Source organism: Elephas maximus, chromosome X (assembly GCF_024166365.1).
Source record: "Elephas maximus indicus isolate mEleMax1 chromosome X, mEleMax1 primary haplotype, whole genome shotgun sequence".
Lineage (NCBI taxonomy): Eukaryota > Metazoa > Chordata > Mammalia > Proboscidea > Elephantidae > Elephas > Elephas maximus.
In genome coordinates this window covers 20,489,916-20,506,884 of record NC_064846.1, presented here as the reverse complement: position 1 = coordinate 20,506,884, position 16,969 = coordinate 20,489,916, and the positions used below count along the sequence as shown (strand labels likewise).

The following is a 16,969-nucleotide window of genomic DNA, read 5'->3' as shown; positions in this document are numbered from 1 at the left end:
AGAGAGCTATAACACTGAAGATGGTACAAGGCAGCAGCAACACAGGACCAGCAGGCTAGGCTTTCTGACCCATACAGTCACAAGCTGAGCATGTTCATTCAGGAGGCTTCCGGGTGGAGTGGGGTACAGTCACAAGCTGAGCATGTTCATTCAGGAGGCTTCCGGGTGGAGTGGGGTGCCTCTGGGCACTTATCAGCAGAGCTACAGAGCTTTCTAACACTTGCTCGAGCAGGACAGAGGCCAGGCCTAAGCAGGGCAGAGGCCAGACCCACGCAAGGGCAGAGGTCAGGCTGAGAGTGCAAGGCCCAGGCCAAGAGGTGGACCCGGTGGCAACAGCCAAGGAGAACCTGTCCTGACTGAAGAACTGTATCCTGAGTTGTTCCTGTTACCTCCAAGTGGATGCTGAATTGTAACCTGTTAGTTCCGTAATAAATCCCATAATCATGAGTATGATCTGTGAGTTGTGTGTAGCCATCGCAAAGAATTACTGAACCCAGCAGAGAAGTAGAGAGCGCCCTGGGAGGTAAGGCAGTTGTCAGAACTGGTCAAAAATTTAGAAAGTGGGGGTATGTCTGACCACCACCTCATAGGAGTCAGCTTTGGGCTGATATTGATCTTGATTCTCCTTCCCCCTCATGAAGTTAAAGGACCTCTGACACGATGCCATTTTTACAAGCATATTCACAGTGTTGTGAAATCATCACCGTTATCTAATTTTAGAATATTTTCATCACACCAAAAAGAAACACCATACCCACTAGGAGTCACCACCTCCAGCCCCTTGTACCCAGTAATCTAGTTTCTGTTTTTATGAATCTACCCAAATCTGGATACTTAATCATTTAAATGAAATTATGTAATATGTGATCTTTTGAGCCTGGCTTCTTGCATTTGGCATAATGTAATCAGGTTTCTCCATGTTGAAGCATGTTCACTCTTTTTTATGGCCGAATACTATTCCACTGTATTCCATTTTGTTTATCCATTCATCAATTACTGGACACTGGATTTGTTTCTACTGTTTGGCTATTATTGCTAATGCTGCTATAAATATTCATGTACAAGTTTTTGTACAGACATAAGTTCTCATTTCTCTTGGGTACACATCTAGGAGTGGAATTGTTTGGACATAGGGTTAACTCTATGTTTAACTCTGTGAGGAACTGTCAAACTGTTTAACAAAGCAGCCGCACCATTTTACAGTCCCAATAGCAATGCTCGGTGGTTCAAATTTCTCCATATCCTCAACACTTGTCCTTTTAATTTTTGTCATCGTAGTAAGTGTGAAAGTGCCCTGGTGGCACAGTGGTTAAAGAGCTCGGCTGCTAACCAAAAGGTCAGTGGTTTGAACCCACCAGTTGCTCCTCGGAAGGAAGATGTGACAGTCTGTTTCTGTAAAGATTTACAGCCTTGGAAACTATGGGACAGTTCTACTCTGCCCTATAGGGTCACTATGATTTGGAATCCACTCTAAGGCAGTGGGAGTGTGTGTGAAGTGGTATCTGATTGTGGTTTTGATTTGCATTTTTCTATCCAATAATGAAGCTGAGCACCTTTTTCACGTGCTTATTTCCCATGTGTACGTCTTCTTTGGAGAAACTTCTATTTAAGTCCTTTGCCCAAGTTTTAATTGGGATTTTTGTCTTACTACTTTTTTTTTTACTGTTGAGTTATTAGTGTTGTTCGTGTGTTCTGGACACAAGTGCATTGTCAAACATATGATTTGGAAAGGGTTTCCTTGGTTCCTTACAATATCTTTTCACTTTCTTCATGGTGAAGTACAAAATTTTTCTATGTTTATGTTCAATTTATTTTTCCTTAGTAGTTATGCTTTCAGTGTCATATCTACGAAATCATTGCCTAACTCAAGATCATAAAGATTTACTCCTATGCCTTCTTCTAAAAGTTTATAGTTTAGCTTTGATATCGATGGCACTGGGTTGGGATATAGGTCTATGGTAGATTTTGAGTTAATTTTTTTATATGATGTGACACAGGAGTCTAACTTCATTCTTTTGCATGTGGATATCCATTTATAGGAAAGAGGATTCTTTCCACTGAATTTTTTGACATCCTTGTCAAAAATCAATTAACTGTAAGTATGAAATAACAATTTTTTTTTGGACTCCAAATTCTATTCCATTGATCTGTGATGTCTATCCTTATGCTAGTACCACACTGTCTTGATTACTGTAGCTTTGTAGTACATTTTGATATCAGAAAGTATGAGTGCTCCAACTTTGTTCTTCTTTGTACAAGATTGTTTTGGCCATTCTGGTAACCTGTATTTACAGATGAGTTTTAGCACTAAATTGTCAATTTCTACAAAAAAGTCAGCTGCAATTTTATCGGCAATGTGTTGAATCTGCAGATCGATTTGGGGAGTGTTGCCATTGTATTAGTTTCCTATTGCTGTTGTAACAAATCGCCACATCCTTAGTGACTTCAAAAAACCCACAAATGTATTATCTTACAGTTCTGGAGGATGGAAGTCTGAAACTGGTCTCACTGGGCTAGAATTAAGTGTCTGCAGGCCTGCACTTCTTTCTCTAAAGAAGCTCGACAGGACAATCCAATTTCTTCCCTGTGTCACCATTCCTTGGCTCATGGCACTCTTCTATCTTCCAAGCCAGCAACGGCTGCTTCAGTGCTTTTCTTATTGTGTCACTCTGGCACTAACTCTCCTGTTTCCCTCTTTCACTCATAAGGGGCCTTGGAATTACATCAGGCCCACCTGGATAATTATATTTGCTTCCTAGGGCTGCCATAATAAAATACCACAAACTCGGTGGCTTAAAACAACTGAAATTTATTCTCTCGCAAATCTGGAGGCTAGAAATCTGACCATAGTCCAAGTAGTGTGCTAAGAAATACAGAGAAACGAGGTTCAGCTTCTAGAGGGAAGACAGACATCAAATGATAAAAAAAGGAATAAAAATTCAAAGCAAGGAAGGCCCTGTTATGGATTGTGTGCCCCCAAAATATATGTTCGAATCCTAACCCTTATACCTGTGGATGGAATCTTGTTTGGAAAATGGGGTTTTGTTATTTTAATTAGATCATGCTCAAGTAGGGTGGATTTTAAATGTCATCAGGGCAATGCACCATGGTAAGATTAGGGCAGGTAACAGTGGCAAAAGGGAGGTGGTGAAACCAAACAAACAAACTAAACCCAATGCTGTCGAGTGATCCCAACTCATAGTGACCCTATAGGACAGGGTAGAACTGCCCCATAGGGCTTCCAAAAGCAGCTGGTGGATTCGAACTGCCAGCCTTTTCATTAGCAGCCATAGCTGTTAAGCACTGTGCCACCAGGGCTCTGTGGTAGTGAGAGGGAGGTTGAAGAAGAGAATCTTTATCAAGGTTTTCATTAGGTGAGTTTTAGGAATGACAATGTATAGAAGCTGAGGCTGTGGAAATGGATTCTTTTAAAACTATCCATGCCCGGTATAACTTGGATTGTCTTTGTGCGTCCCCAAGCACAAGCGAACCCTGGACTGAGCTCCTCAGACTGCATCTCTACAGAGGCCTCTCTTGGCTTCCGGGACCCAAGCTGCTGCAGACCTGCAGGTACTGGGGAGCTGCAGGCCTCAGAGATGACACTGAGCTCACAGAAGAGTGAATGGGAAGAATGGACACTGATGACTCAGCCAGGAGCCCTGACTCCAAAATCTTGTTCCCTAACCACATGGGTGAGAATTTGCTTCCTATACTAGAGTCCTTGCATTTGAGCAGCAATGGAGTAACTGAAGCACAAGCCAGGAAACCACAATTTTCTCCCTGCCTTTCCCCCAGCACATCTTCAGGCAATCACTTCCTGGTATATGCCTCAGATAACTCATCTCTCAAATGGGACCCATGATCCCTGCTCTTTATCCCCACTGGGAACGATGCCCAGGTAGAATATGTAAGACAAGCTTTGAAGCTAAAATGTATTATAACGGGTGGGCACTTTGTAAAAGTGGAGTGCCATTTTGCCAACTTCTATTTTCTAGGACTTTGTCAAAACTCACAGGAAGGCAGGAAGCTTCTGGCTCCTTTGATGCAGCTCTCCTATAAATTTTTAAGTCAATCCCTTCTTTCCAGAAGCTACACAAATGTTCCTTGAATGGTGGTGTGGTCTCAGTTATCCAGGGTGCTGCCAAATGGATTCACACAAAGTAGGGTGGCACCTTGTGCAGGAGGATGATTTCCCCCATCTTAGCACCAAGGGTGTCCCTGGGTGGTGCAAAGAGTTAGGCCCTTGACTACTAGCCGAAAGATTGGCCATTCGAACCCATCCCGAGGCACCTGGACGACAGGCCTGGTGATTTGATTCCAAGCAGTTGTAATGATGTATGTTGCTCAGTCTACCATCCTCCCAGTGCACACCCTTTGCTATGTATACCAGACCATCTTATCCTGTACCAGGCATCCACAGAGGAGGTTCTGATGTAACTAAAGCCGATGTGTGGGCACACCAGCATGTAAAGAGAATAAAGAGCTGATTTTGTAACTCTAAACAATAATTGCCTGAAGCGTTCTTTTAACTGAAGGACACAAAGTTTTCCAATTTTATAAATAAATACCAAGCCAATGTTAACATTTCTATGGGGCAATGTTAGCTAGCCGCATCTCTCAATCTGATTGAGTTATTCCATTTTTGATGATGAGAATTTATTTCTACAACTATCTTAGATGTAGTGTGTGGTGTGTGTGTGTGTATGTGGTTCTTCTGAGTTCCACAGTCTGTGTGTCTTTGTAACAGCCCGAGAAATGGCAAAAAGACTTAGACATTAGATTATTCTGCTCATTCTTCAATTTCAGGGCCTTCTAGAGCACTATTTCTTAATTTCTAAAACCTATGATCCTTTTTGGAAACCCTGGTGGCGTAGTGGTTAAGTGCTATGGCTGCTAACCAAAGGGTCGGCAGTTTGGATCCACCAGGCACTCCTTGGAAACTCTGTGGGGCAGTTCTACTCTGTCCTATAGGGTCGCTATGAGTTGGAATCGACTCGACGGCACTGGGTTTGGTTTAGGTTATGATCCTTTCGATCAATATAACATTTCAGGTCCTTTTATTTATATAACTTTTCTTTCAATTGCCAAATATACCATTATAATGTATGATTGGTCAAACCAAATAGGTCCTTGACTAATACCAGTTTTTTTGTCTTTTTTTTTTTTGAAAATGTGTTCGGTCCCCAGCTTCTCTGCCCTTTTTTTTTTTTTTTTACCTAGCATAAGACATTTATTTAAAGGGGGCCTGAAACTCCACTTGAGTCTATGCAATGCTATTCAGAGCGTGAGCCATGGGCTAGCATTGGTCCATGAAGTATTTGTTACCCATCTGCAGGAAAATAAATACGGAAATTCAGAGGAAGCATTTAGAAACTTTTGTAGCAATTTGACACAGTCGTTTCATGGCTGTTTAATAATTAAAAATAATTGGGCTTGCATTTTGTGTGTCTTTGGCTTTTTTATTCCACTTTTCTAATAATTCATTTTATTGCATTTTACAAAAATGTCAGTCTGCAACAGATTGGAAGTTAAGCAAATGAAGAACCTTCACTGGTTCTTCACTACACACTGTTGGGGAAGCCGTGGTCTAGTTTAGAGGTCAGTCAGGACTGAATCCTCCTATCTACTCTTTCCTATAGCTGCTGTTGGAAGCTATCGAGACTCTCCTTGCTAAAACACTTGGATGCTCTACCAGATGTGGGAGAAGATTCCAAACAGAATTGGTTGCTATGACCTTGGAGAAGTGAATCCCTCTGGAGGGGCCCTGAGGAGAGAGATTTCTCCACCTCATCTCCTGGAAAGGGAATACATGGGCTCTACTTCTGCTCTTGACCCCTGATGGCACAGTGGTTAAGAGCTCGGCTGCTCACCAAAAGGTCAGCAGTTCAAATCCAGCAGCTGGTCACTGGAAGCCCTATGGGGCAGTTCTGCTCCATCCCATAGGGTCGCTGAGTTGGAATCGACTCAATGGCAACGGATTTGGTGTTCTTTGGTTACTCTTGCTCTATGAAGCCCCGGTGGCACAATGGTTAAGTATTCGGTTGATAAGTGAAAGGTTGGCGGTTCAAACCCATCCGGTGGCTCTGCAGGAGAAAGAGCTGGTAATCTGTTCCCCTAAAGATTACAGCCTAGGAAACCCTATGGGGCAGTTCTACTCTGTCACAAGGGGTCACAATGAATGGAAATTGACTTGAGGACACTCAGCGACAACTTTTGCTCTGCCACCAATGCCCAGCCATAAGTTCTTACTCTTCAGCTTCCTAATACGTCTAATGATATGACCCTCCTTCTACCCTAGAAGCCACGTAGTGTGGAGGAAAGGGCATTTCAGTGTGAATATGGGGATGCGAGAACTGATTTTTGTTCTACCAAGTCAGGTAACCTCTCTGGGCCTCAGGTTCCTATAATGGTGAAAGGTTTAACTAGGTCAGTGATTCCCGAATGGGTGTTGCACAACACTGTTCTCAGATATGTTAGGCGTGACAAACATACTCACCAGAAAGGCTCCTATGGCTAAATAATGCTGGAAAACACTGCATCCTCATACCCCTCTCCCTTGACTCCCCTAGTTGCACATTGTGCAGTTACATATAAATGCTCTGAGAAGCCCTCTAGTAATGAAACACTGATTTTATCTAACACACTGATCCCAACTTCACCTGGATTAAGAATTCATTTTTTCTTAGCATGCCTCTTAACAGCTCACAAACAGCCTTTTCTAAGGACCAGCTTGGTACCCACTGATCACACCAGATTTTAAAGGCCCCTTCTAGAGGAAGGCTTTGCCAGTGTTGAGAGGACCAGCAAGAGGACAGATGTTTTGTGCTTGCAAGGCCCAAAGGTCTGTGTTGGCATTCAGGCCCTTGCTGCTTAGAATTGCTGGACAGATGACATTGTGGCAGTGGCTTCTGAGGGGAGTAGCAACTAGAATGGAGGTGCTTCTCCTGGAGCACACATTAAATCCTCTCTTTCCGTACCAGGGTAAAGCTCCCCACACACTGGGCTTGGATGTTCCTCCACAGAGAACAATAGCCATAAAAGCACTCCCCACTAAGTAATTTTCTCTTTTTGGGGAACTATATATTTCTCTTCCATCTCTACCAGTAAAGAATGAGACCAGGACTCGGGACCATCATATATTTGCCAAGTGCCTGATACCTGAAGACAGTAGGTCACTGAGTCTGAGAAAGATCCAAGGAACCCAGGTAGATGGATAGATGGCAATGATAAATAGATACACTTGATATATTTTCATTATTTTATTGATAAGGTACTCCCTATATGTCAATTTGTGCTAGGCACTGAAGATATAACACTGGACAAGACAGGCAACATGTATTCCTTTCTGTGAAGCATGGCATGGGCACCTCCCAAATTTCTCGTTGATGAGATTCCTATCATTGGTGATTTATGATTTTATGTTCTTTTACGCTCTCTAGGGTCAGGCTCAATATAGTGACTTCATTCAGACTGGGGACACAGGACCAACTTCCCTTGCCCTGTGGAGTTTCTGGTGTCTAAGAAGGCTTGACCGCCTGCTAAAGTTTCTCTTGCATATGATACAAGTATAGGGCTGCTCACCTGTGTGGGTTCTCTGGTGTTTAATAAGATGGGAGTTCTGAATGAATCTCTTCCCACATTCATGACATTTAAAGGGTTTCTCTCCTGTGTGGATTCTTTGGTGTGTGTGGAGATTTGTGTTATGACTGAAGCTTTTCCCACACCACGAACATTTATGGGGTTTTATTCCTTGGTGTGTCATTAGATGTTTATTAAGATCTGAACTCCATCTAAATCTCCTATCACATTGTTGACATTTGTAGGGTTTCTCTTCAGTGTGAATTCTCTGGTGTTTAATAAGGTCAGAACTCACTCTAAAGCTTTTCCCACATTCCTGACATTTGAAAGGTTTCTCCCCTGTGTGGTCTTTCCTATGAAGATCCATACATTTTGGCAGCTCTTGTTTACATGTTGAATGTTTCTTTCTTTTCTTCCCTGGAAAATTTTGATGCCGTTTCCTTACCCTGTGTGTACCACCACGATTTTCTGTGCCTGTTATTTTCTGGGGAATTTTCACTCTGGCTTTTCTTGATACTTTGCCTCCTGGTGCTTGTATTTCTAACTCATAAGGAAACACGGGCTGATCATTTCCACTGTCGTTTTTGAGACTTAATCCTCTCGAAATAAACGCAAGAATCAGTCGTCTGTATCCCAGAGCAAGAAAACCACAGGAATGGAGAGAATATTCAATAACGATGGAATTAAAAAAATACAGGAACAAAATATTTCTGGTCTGTCCTGGACAAATGGTATAAAACCGTTTCTCCCTACTCTTTCCAACTGAGCACAAGTACAAACCCGGGGAATAACATGAGAGACAACAAAAAGGGAACTCTGAAAAGTGGTAAGAATTAGACAACCTGGATTGGAACTCCAGGACTGGAGGAACGATACAATAGTGCCCAAAAAACGGTGACCCAGGTCCAGTATTTCCCAACCCCAAACTAAAAATAGATGGCAGCCCAGGAAGGCTCATTCTCCCCCGAACCAAATGGAGTCCCTCTGACAATATCCGGTAAGCAGGTGAATGCATCAACCATTTGCAACACCCAGAGACTCCTTGTTGTTGCTGTTGTTGTTAGGAGCCATCCAGCTGGTTCCGACTCACAGCAATTCTACATAAAACAGAATGAAAAAACTTTTGGCCCTGTACTATCCTCGTGATCGTTGTTATGCTTGAGCCCATTGCTGCAGTCACCGTGTCAATCCATCTCCTTGAGGGTCTTCCTCTTTTTCGCTGACCCTCTACTTTACCAAGCATGAAATCCTCCTCCAGGGACTGATCCCTCCTGATTACACATCCAAACTTTGTGAGACAAAGTCTTGCCATCCTGGCTTCCAAAGAGCATTCTGGATGTGCTTCTTCCAAGGCAGATTTCTTTGTTCTTTTGGCAGTCCACGGTATATAGAATCACCCATACTGCAAAACCAGACAAAGACAGTACCAAAAAAGAAAACAACAGACGAATATCTCACTTTAACTTAGATCAACAAAATACTGGCAAAACGAAAACAAAATTTGTAAGAAGAATTATATGCCACGGTCAAGTGGGATTTATTGCAGAAATATAAGGCTGGTTCAATATTTAAAAATCAATCAACATAAACTGGTATATTAACAAGCCAACGAAGAAAAATATGCTCATATTGATTTGTGCAAAAAAAGCATTTCACAAAATTCCACATTGATTCATGATAAAATCTCTCAGCAAGTTAGGAATAGAAGGAATTATACCAACTTGATGAAGAACATAAAAATAATACAGATAACAGCATATGTAATGTTGAAAGACTGGGTGAGTAACTGCTATGATTGTGGGAACAAGGCGAGTACTCCAAGCCTGAACCACTGCAATAATATGAGAAAGAAATACAAGGCATTGCAGATAATGTGACTGTCTATGGAGAAAATTCCAAAAAATTACTAAAAACTCCTAGAACTAATAAATAAGTTCCATAAGATCACAGGATACAATATTAAAACACAATCATCACTGGCGTTCCTGCATACCAACAATGAACATGTGGAAACCGACATTAAAAATGACATACTATTTATAATCACTCAGATGAAAATGAAATGCTTAGGCATACTTTTAACAAGACATGTAGAGGATCTGTATGCTGGAAATTTTTTTTAAATTTAAAAAACTGATGAACTAAATCAAAGAAGACCTAAATAAATGGAGAATCATACAGTGCTCATGGATTAGAAGTCAACGTAGTAAAGATGTTGATTCTCAATTTGACACATAGGTTTAATGTAATTCCTACCATAAAATCACAAAAAAAGTTTCTTGTAGACATAGATAAGCTTATTCTGAAATTTATAGGAAAAGAACTCCCCAGCGACTTTCCAAGGCTATAAATCTTTATGGAAGCAGGCTGCCACATCTTTCTTCCATGGAGTGGCTGGTGAGTTCAAACTGCCCACCTTCAGTGAGCAGTGAAACACTTTAACCGCTGTACCACCAGGACTCCTCTATATGAAAAGGTACCAGTCCTAAAATAGCTAAAACGATCCTGACCAAGAATAAAGTGCCAAGTATCAGTCTTCCTGATATTAAGGCTTATTGTATACCTACAATAATCAAGTCAGTGTGGTATTGATGGAGGGATAAACAGACCAGTGGAACAGAACAGAGAAGTCAGGAACAGATGCACACAAATATGCCCAACTGATCTCTGACAAAAGCCCAAAAGCAATTCATTTAAGAAAGGATATCCTTTTCAACAAATGGTGCTGAACAACGGAATATCCATAGACCAAAAAAAAAAATGCACTATAACCTAAACATTACATCTTATAGAATAATTAACTCAAAATGGCTCATAGACTTGAACGTAAAATGGCAAACTACTACTAAACTTTTAGAAAAAAAATAGGAGAAAATCTTCAAGATCTAGATGTAGGCACAGAAATCTTAGGCTTGACACCAAAAGCATGATCTATGTAGGAAAAGATTAAAACCTGGCGTCATCAATATTAAAGAATTTTGCTCTGCAGAAGCCCCTGAGAAGAGGGTCAAAAAAAGTCTACTGGGAGAAACAATATCCAAACCACATATCCGACAAAGGAGTAGTATCTGAAATATATTTTGAAACTATCAAAACTCAATAGTAAAAGACAAACAATCCAAGTAGAACATGGTCAAAAGACATTTCACTGGAAAGGATATACAGGAAGCAAATAAGCACATGAAAAGATGTAGAACATCGTTTGCCATTACGGAAAAGCAAATCAAAAACATAATGAGCTACCACTTCACACCCACTAACCAAAAAACCAAAACAAAACAAAACAAAAAACCAAACCCGTTGCCATTGAGTTGATTTAGACTCATAGCGAACCTATAGGACAGAACACAACTGCCCAAAAGGCTTTCCAAAGAGCAGCTGGTGGATTTGAACTGCTGACCTCTTGGTAAGCAGCTAAGCTCTTAACCACGGCACCACCTGGGCTCCAACTAAGATGGTTATAATCAAAAAGACAGATATAAAATGTTGACTTGGGTGTGGAGAAATTGGATCAATCAATCATACATTGATGATGAGAATGTCAGGTGGCACAGACACTCTGGAAACAGTTTGGCAGCTTCTTATAAAACTAAGATGCAATTAACATATGAACCAGCAAGCACACTCTTGTGTATTTATCCCAGAGAAATGAAAAGCTTGTTTACATAAAAACTGTACACAAATGTTGACAGCAACTTTATTCATAATAGCCAAAACCTGGAGAGAGCACAGGTATCCTTCAAGGAGTGTATCTTTAAACAATCTGTGTTACACTTACACCATGGAATATTACTCAGTAATTAAAAGGAATGAACTATTGATATCTGTACCAACTTGGATGAATCTCCAAGGAATTAGGCTGAATGAAAAAAAGCCAACCCCAAAAGGTATACATTCTATGATTCCATTTATGTAACAGTTTTGAAATGGCAAACATTTTAGAAATATAGAATATTAGTGGTTGGTATGGGTTAGTGACAGGACTGGAAGGAGCGTGTGATAGGGAAGTGTACGTGGTTCTAAAAGGGCACCAGGAGGGATGCTTGTGGAAATGGGACAGTTCAGTGTCTTGATGGTGGTGGTGGATACACAAATGTCCACACGTGTTGAAATTGAACAGACTAAATTCATACGTACATGCAGAAATGAGTACAAGTAAAACTGGGGAATTCTAAATAAGACTGGAGGATTGTATCAATTTCAATATCCTGGTTGTGATATTCTGCTAGCATTGGAGGAAACTGGGTGAAGTGTACATGGGTCTCTATGTATTATGTTTTAAATCTGCATGTGAACCTACAACTGTCTCAACAGAAATGTCAACGAAAACAAATACAGAACTAGAACTTTAAAATTCTAAGCCCCTGTAAAGGTTCCTATAAGGGAGTATTTTCCCTCTACCCACTTACCTGTAGAAAGCTATGCAGTATTATCTTGGAACACTTACAGACCTTAGACCCATGGTTCTTCCCTTGCTCTAAACAGATCACTTTAGGTTTTGGGTGGAAAATTAATGTTCTGATAAGAAAACCTTGAGGTCATGAACAGCCATCCTAAATTAATTGGTCCAGTAATTCCAGACTATTTCAAAAGGAGTGAATAATTCTTTCACATTTTGTTTTACTTCATGTTATGGATTGAATTGTGCCCCCCACCCCCCAAAAAAAATATGTGTTGTAAATCCTAACCCCTATACCTGTGCTTATAATCCCATTTGGGAATGGTCTTCTTTGTTATGTTAAGAGGCCTTATCAGTGTAGGCTGTGTTTTAGGCCAATCACGTTTTGAGATATAAAAAGAGCAGATTAGACATAGAGAAGCAAGCAGAGATGGGGAAAGATAGATGCCAAGCCATATGAAGATTACCGAGGAGCCAAGGATCAGAAGCTGAAAAGAAACAAGGACCTTCCCACAGAGCCGACAAAAACAGAGAGAGCATTCCCCTAGATCCGGCACCGGGATTTCAGACTTCTACCCTCCTGAAATATGAGAAAATAAATATGTTTTCTTAATGCCACCCACTGTGGTACTCTTGTAGCACTAGATAACTAAGACACTCCAAACGGTTAAATGAGTAGAATCTTGGATCCAAAATCTGGATTATATTCTACAGGGCTTGTGGGTAGATATGCAATTGAGGGAACTAAGAAAAAAACAAAGGGGGAAAGATGAAAAAGGTATGAGGAATGGAAATACATTTCAAGTTTGCAGGAATACCCTGTGTTCAACCAGAGAGGAACCATGCTCCAGACGTTGCAGGGAATGTAATCTGGTCTGATAAACTCATCACTATCCTGGATGACGCGGGTCCAGGGGAACTAGTCTGAAGGTCTGTGGCTTGGGTAACATATGACAAACTGGTTCTGTAATAACTGTAGTTAATTTTTATCTAATGCTTAAGCACAAGGTACTGGACTAGGACGTATTTCTAAAAGGTACTGGACGAGGACATATTTCTAACATTTTTATAGCTCACTGGTTCACACTGAGAGGAGACCGGCCATAATCACTTGATACAGTTTTACAAAACACAGGTCTCCAGGTGGAGGGAATTATTCATCACTCAGACCTTCGATAGACACGTATCATGTGCCTGTTGTGGACTAAGCACTGCTGTAGGTGCTGGGGATATACTGGTCAATAAGATAGAATCCTGTGTTCCCGTGGCGCTTACGTTCTATTGGGAGAGTCAGATTTCAAAGAAATCAAGTAATGAATAAAACATCAGGAAGTGATACATGTTTTGAAGAAAACTAAATAAAGGTAATAGAACAGTGATTGGTTTGGGAGCGAACCTATTTTAGACAATAAGGTGGTTGTGGAAAGCCTCTATGAGAAAGTGGTGTTCAAACAGCAACCTGAAAGGAGAGAGGAAGTTTGGTGATGTGAAGAGGTGGTGCAAAAGTGTGCCAGGCAGAGGAAGTGGGAAGGAAGGAACGAGCTTGGCGAGTTTAAGAAACAATAGGAAAGCCGGTGTGGCTAAACAGGACTCAGCATGGGAGAGAACGGAGGAGAGGAGGGTAGAAAGGGAAGTAGGGGCCACAGCATGTAGAATCCTCTGGGCCTTGGGAAGGAATCTAGATTTTATTCTGAATGTGACGAGAAGTCATGACAGGGTTTGAAGCAGGGAAATCCCATAATCTGATCATGCCTTTAAAAGACAAGCTTGGTTCCTCAAAAAACTAAAAACAGAACTACCATATGGCCCAGCAATTCCACTCTTACAGATATACCCAAAAGACCTGAAAGGAGAAACTCAGAGTCTTGTACACCAATGTCCATTGCAGCACTATTCACAGTGGCCCAAAGGGGGAAACAACCTAAATGCCCATCAACAGATGAATGGATAAACACAAGGTGGTACGTACATACATAAAATGGAATACTACTCAGCCAGTAGGAGAAGCAGTCTTGATACATGCTACAGTATGGATGGAGCTTGAAGACATTATGCTGACAAAAGGACAAATATTGCATGACCTCACTTTGATTAAGGGTAGGGTTGCACAGCCCACTAATGTAACTGCTGTCAATAAGTTGTACACCTGTAAAAAGCTGCATTAGCGAACGTTGTGTGATAGGTACATTTACAAGAACAACATCAACAAAAAAGAATAGCTGCTGAGGCTGCTTATGTACAACCAAGCACCACATGGGATGTGGTTCCTTGGTTTGAAGGTTTAGGGTCCTGGTTTCATGGGGTATTCCAGTTAATTGGCCTAGTATTGTATTTCGTGCTTCTGTTCCACCTCCTGGCTCGTCATGGCTTAGTGCCTGGGGTCTTGAAAGCTTGCAAGTGGCCATCCAAGGCACAACAATTGGTCTCTATGCCTGGAGCAAGAGAGGAAGAAGGAGCGTCAAGGATAGGGGGAGGATATGGAATGTGTGGCTACTCGCCTCCTTGAACAACTGCCTCCTTTACTATGAGACCAGAAGAACTGGACGGTGCCTGGCCACCATTACTGAGCATTTTGATCAAAGGTTCTATAGATGAATCCTGATCAAAAGGGAGAAAAGGTAGAACAGAATTTCAAATTCTCGTGGACTCCAGGTTTTCTGGAGCCATGGAGGCTGGATGAACCCCTGAAACTATTGCCCTGAGATAATCTTTAAACAAACCTTAAACCAAACATATCCCCTCAAGTCTTTTTAAAACCAAGCAACAGATTAGCTTAACTAGTGAAAAATGTCTGCCTTGAGCATTATGCTCTTTTAAAAACTAGCTATATGGGGTCAAATTGACAACAGCAACTGAAAAAATTAGATAGGAACCTTAGGGGGCAGTGAGTTTACGTTAATGTGGGAGGAACAACTCAGAGAAGAAGTGTGAGAACGGTTGCACAACTTGAAGAATGTAAGCAATGTCACCGAACTGTAATGTAGAAACTGTTGAATTGGTGTGTGTTTTGCTGTGTATATTCTCAATAATAGCAACAACAAAATCAATAAAATTAAAAAAAAAGATCCCCTTGGCTGTGGAAAAGACACTAAGAGGTTGATAGAGGCGGCAGAGGGACTTCAGTTAAAAAGCTATTGAAGTAGAACTGGGACAGAGATGACAGTGACTTAGACCAGGAAGGTAACAGTGGAAGAGGTGGAGACATGACTGGATTCAGGATATATTGTGAAGGTAGAGCTAAGAGGTCTTGCTGAGGGATTGGTTGTGGGGTATGACAGAAAGATTGGAAAAAAGGATAGTCAGGAGGTTTCTGGTCTGAGGAATTGGGTGAATGGTGGTGCCTTTTACTGCGATGGGAAAGACATGGGCAGAACAGGTTTGCAGGGCAGTTTGAGGCAGGGGATACAGCAATATTCTGTTTAGAATAAGGAAGTGTGGCATGTGTATTTGGGAAAAGCTCTCCAGGCGATCTGGATACATCTTTCCCCTCCACCATAACGTTCAGAACAAATCAGCTATTGAAACAGTGAGACTTTCTCATGTGAATCTACAATTCACATTCCCTGTAAACTGAGATGCATTCTCTGCCAACTGAGGATGTAACAGTCGGATGGATCTTGGCTGAAAGCAGAGAATGCAAGAAAGATATTCACCTGCATTTTACTTACTATGCAAAGACATTTGATTTTGTGGATCATAACAAATTATGGACAACCGTTCGAAGAATGGGATTTCTAGAACATTTAATTATGCTCATGCAGAACCTGTACACAGACCAAAAGGGGGTCATTCGAACAGAACAAGGGGATCATGCATGGTTTAAAATCAGGAAAGGTGTGCATCAGGGTTAAATCCTTTCACCCTACTTATTCAATCTGTATGCTAAGCAAGTAATCTGAGAAAGTGGACTATTTGAAGAAGAGCTAGGCTTCAGGATCACAGGAAGACTCATTAATAACGTGTGATATGCACATGATACAATCTTCCTTGCCGAAAGCGAAGAGGACTTGAAGGACTTACTGATGAAGATCAAAGACCACAGCCTTCGGTATGGATTACACCTCAATTTAAAGAAAACAAAAATCCTCACAACTGGACCAAAGAGCAGCAGCATCATATAGAGAAAACATTAAAGTTGTCAAGGATTTCATTTTAACTGGAATCAACGTTCATGTGGAAATAACGTCCATGGAAGCAGCAATCAAGAAATCAAATGACAGATTGCCTTGTGCAAATCTGCTGCAAAAGACCTTTGTAAAGCGTTGAAAGCAAAGATGTCACCTCGAAGACTAAGGCGCGCCTGACCCAAGCCATGGTGTTTTCAATTGCCTCATAGGCATGTGAAAGCTGGACAGCGAATAAGGAAAATCGAAGAAGAAATGATGTCTTTGAAGAGTGGTGTTGGCGAAGAATATTGAATATACACCACGGACTGCCAGAAGAACGAACAAGTCTGTCTTGGAAGAAATTCAGCCAGAATGTTCCTCAGAAGTAAGGATGGCGAGACTGTGTCTCACATACTTTGGACATGTTATCAGGAGGGTCAGTCCCTGGAGAAGGACACCAGGCTTGGTGAAGTAGAAGGTCAGTGAAAGAGAGGAAATCCCTCAGTGAGATGGATTGACACAGTGGCTATAACGATGGACTCAAACATAGCAACAACTGTGAGGATGGCTCAGGACTAGGAAGTGTTTTGTTCTGTTGTGCACAAGGTTGCTATGAGTCGGAACTAACTCGAGGGCACGTATCAACAGAACAACAAAAGGAACAGCAAATCTTTACCCATAGAGATGATGGTGTCTTAATTCTCCTTCATCACATCATTGTAGAGGGCCTCTGAGTGGGGCCCAATAGCTCCCATTCTTCCTGGGAAAAATTCAGGACCACATCTTCAAAGGACAACAAACTCTAAAGAAGAGAATGGGCTTTAAGTCAGTACTTGCCACTAGAGAAGCAATCCAACCATCATCTCTGAGTTGCGTGGTAGACCAC

General features: G+C 41.4%; 2 protein-coding genes across 3 annotated transcripts in view; both read right to left on the bottom strand.

Moving 5' to 3' along the window:
- LOC126069551 (zinc finger protein 449-like) overlaps positions 1 to 16,969 on the bottom strand; it is a 190,314-nt gene that overhangs the window by 26,207 nt on the left and 147,138 nt on the right. The window lies entirely within an intron of this gene.
- Positions 7,400 to 16,969, bottom strand: part of LOC126069069 (zinc finger protein 75A-like) — a 217,041-nt gene continuing 207,471 nt past the window's right edge. For both annotated transcript variants that reach the window (XM_049872001.1, XM_049872002.1), the window contains exon 7: positions 7,400 to 8,175. In XM_049872001.1, the coding sequence (XP_049727958.1) occupies positions 7,466 to 8,175 (710 nt within the window). In that variant the 3' untranslated portion in view covers positions 7,400 to 7,465. The remainder of the gene's footprint in view (positions 8,176 to 16,969) is intronic.